General features: G+C 31.4%; 1 protein-coding gene across 2 annotated transcripts in view; it reads right to left on the bottom strand.

Annotated features, from left to right (window-relative positions):
• Nucleotides 1–2,986, bottom strand: part of LOC111715236 (uncharacterized) — a 17,152-nt gene that overhangs the window by 1,217 nt on the left and 12,949 nt on the right. For both annotated transcript variants that reach the window (XM_023490543.1, XM_023490544.1), the window contains exon 5: nt 1,152–1,244. In XM_023490543.1, coding sequence (XP_023346311.1) covers nt 1,152–1,244 — 93 coding nt within the window. The remainder of the gene's footprint in view (nt 1–1,151; nt 1,245–2,986) is intronic.

The raw sequence follows: 2,986 nt of genomic DNA, 5'->3' as shown, positions 1-2,986 counted from the left end.
AAAAAAATATCCTGAAAATGTGCAAAATCCTAGAAAAAATATCCTGAAAATGTGCAAAATCCTGGAAAAAATATACTGAAATGTGCAAAATCCTAGAAAAAATGTCCTGAAAATGTGCAAAATCCTGGAAAAAAATATCCTGAAAATGTGCAAAATCCTAGAAAAAATATACTGAAAATGTGCAAAATCCTTAAAAAAAATCCTGAAAATGTGCAACATCCTTAAAAAAAATATCCTGAAAATGTGCAAAATCCTTAAAAAAAAACATCCTGAAAATGTGCAAAACCCTAGAAAAAAAATCCTAAAATGTGCAAAATCCTGGAAAAAAATATCCTGAAAATGTGCAAAATATTGACCACATAATTAATTAGCTCTTTGAACTCTAATTGATATGTGACAAGATAGCTTTCCACAGTTGATAATACATTAAGAATTGGAACATTATGTATGTTTGGAAAGCTTCAACAGAAAATGCAAAACTTGACATTTTTAGAAAACAGAAAGTTTGAAAAATCCCTTCTCGGATTCTTTAGATGTTACATTTCACACGGTGCATTAATAAATTCTAAAGTTGGATATATGTTTTCAGGCCTTGCAGTGAAAAGGACATAACTATTTTTAGAAGATAAACGAGAATTTAAGCTTGCAGGAATTTTAAAACTGTTTTTATTATTATGGACTTTCAACGTCTAAAATTTAAGACACACACTAGAATAAATTTCAGAACTGATTTATTTTTTTTTAAATTTTGTCAGAAAAAAAATTATTTTTGTTCTTTTCGAATTTCATCATTATTTTTATTGCTTTTTTTTTAGTTTTTTGAATTAATATTTTATTTGATACCTTATTCCTCATCTAAGTAAATTTTCTAATGTTTAATCTTTACAACCACACTCAATTGAAATAAAGCAACGCTAGAAACGCAAGAAATCCTTCAAAACAAAATGTACAGATATAACCAGAAAACAATGGAATAGAAAGACGACATCATGGCAATGCTTCAGCGTTTGATTTTGTTATATATATAAAGCAAATATTTTCTAGTAATTTAGCGAAGCACAATTTTCTGGTTATCACTGTTTTGAAATAATTAATTATTTTTGTTTCTTGATTTTCTTTNCTTTAGTTTCCTGTAATATTTGTATACACACCGTGTTGTTGTTGTGTGCCGGAGTTTGTATTGTTTGATTTGTCTGACTAAAGTTGACCTTCGCGGCTAGTCTAGGTACAAGTAGCTCACTAACCTAAACACAGCGGGGGGTAGTATTATTGACAATATGTATAATACATCAGGAGCATATATTTTAGAGGAAAACCCACTTCCCCGGGGAAAATTATTTTCGACGATATTTTTCAAAGGTGGAATAAAAAATTAATTTTAAATATTTATTTTACATGTTTAATACTTAGTACGCGGCCAACAAAATTTATTTTCCCTAAAAATCAGTAGTATCCTTCAACGCAATAAAAAAAATTGTCTTTAACATTTCGGCATTAACGGGGTTTTAATTATTTTTGGAAGAAGAGGGGGAGGGATGATTTTTCGAAGTAAATATATTCCCCTGTTATATATCTTTAACTTGGGGGGTGGGAGCCCCCCCGCCAAAGCCCGCAATTGCATTATTTGCCTTTTCTATTCTACAGGGTAACCTTATAAACATGACGATTAATTTTTTTTTCTAAGCGTGCTTTTGGGGGAAAAATTGTTTAAGATAAAAAGAAGATGTATAGAACCCTTTTGAAATACCAATAATACAAGGTTGCACTCAAGATTATAATGCAAGGAGAGTTATTTCAGAGGTGTACGCATCTTTTTCACTACAGTGTATTGTCTCTGGGCGGTAATGTAAACACAAGACGGATGTCGAAGCCTGACATGGAATCCATCTTTAACATAAAAAATAATGAACTATTCTGGTTATAGGAAACTATTATGTGAATTATCGAAATTATCAAAATTTAAGCTTTTAGCCTCCTCGGATAATAAACGAACACTGATGCATCTATTCTTGTTTGCAAATTCCGCCCATGCATAGAGAGTATACGCAGAGTATTCGCAACTGCAATTAAATTTCCTTGCATTAAAACCTTGGTTGCACTAAACTGGTAACAGACGACGACTTGAAGGTTGGTTTTGATCTTTGAGATCAAATTGTGTATTAAAAACAAATTTCTTGACTTTAAAGCTTTTCAGATGGTAGAAAAGCGCATGTTTTGATACAAATATTGTCAAAGATAAAGTCGTAGCTTTCAGCTGTCATGTTTCTGGGGACACTCTGTTCCTGCAAACTTTTGAAAACACTCTTTTTAATTCATCAACTAACTATAATCAAAGATTATCTAGACATATTGTAGTCTTTATCTATTTATTTATGTACGTATGTCACCCTGGACTGACCAAAGGTAGATGTGTTCGGTTTCTTTAATTTGAATTCAATCACGTCTTGGTCTATAATTCAACAATCTTCCGACTTTTTTTTTACTTTTTCCTAAAAAACGTATCAACGAAAAAATGATGTTTGATTGTTCAAATTGGAATTAAAATTGACAGTTTGTGTGTACAAAGACCGCACGGTTAAATCAGTGTGATGTATCACCTCTTCCGGAGAGACAACAATATCGGGTATACATGTGTTCTCTACATGTTCTCCATTCAACTCCGCTAAAAGTCGTCTTTGGTCCGTTTTGTTCATCTCTCTGAAGTTCTTTAATAAACTCGCAAAATCCTGGAAAAAATATACTGAAAATGTGCAAAATCCTGGAAAAAATATACTAAAAATGTGCAAAATCCTGGAAAAAATATCCTGAAAATGTGCAAAATCCTGGAAAAAATATTCTAAAAATGTGCAAAATCCTAGACCAAAATGTCCTGAAAATGTGCAAAATCCTAGAAAAAAAATCCTGAAAATGTGCAAAATCCTGGAAAAAAATATCCTGAAAATGTGCAAAATCCTAGAAAAAATATCCTGAAAATGTGCAAAATCCT

Source organism: Eurytemora carolleeae, unplaced genomic scaffold (genome assembly GCF_000591075.1).
Source record: "Eurytemora carolleeae unplaced genomic scaffold, Eaff_2.0 scaffold1729, whole genome shotgun sequence".
Taxonomy (NCBI): domain Eukaryota; kingdom Metazoa; phylum Arthropoda; class Copepoda; order Calanoida; family Temoridae; genus Eurytemora; species Eurytemora carolleeae.
This window is presented reverse-complemented; position numbering and strand designations above follow the sequence as displayed.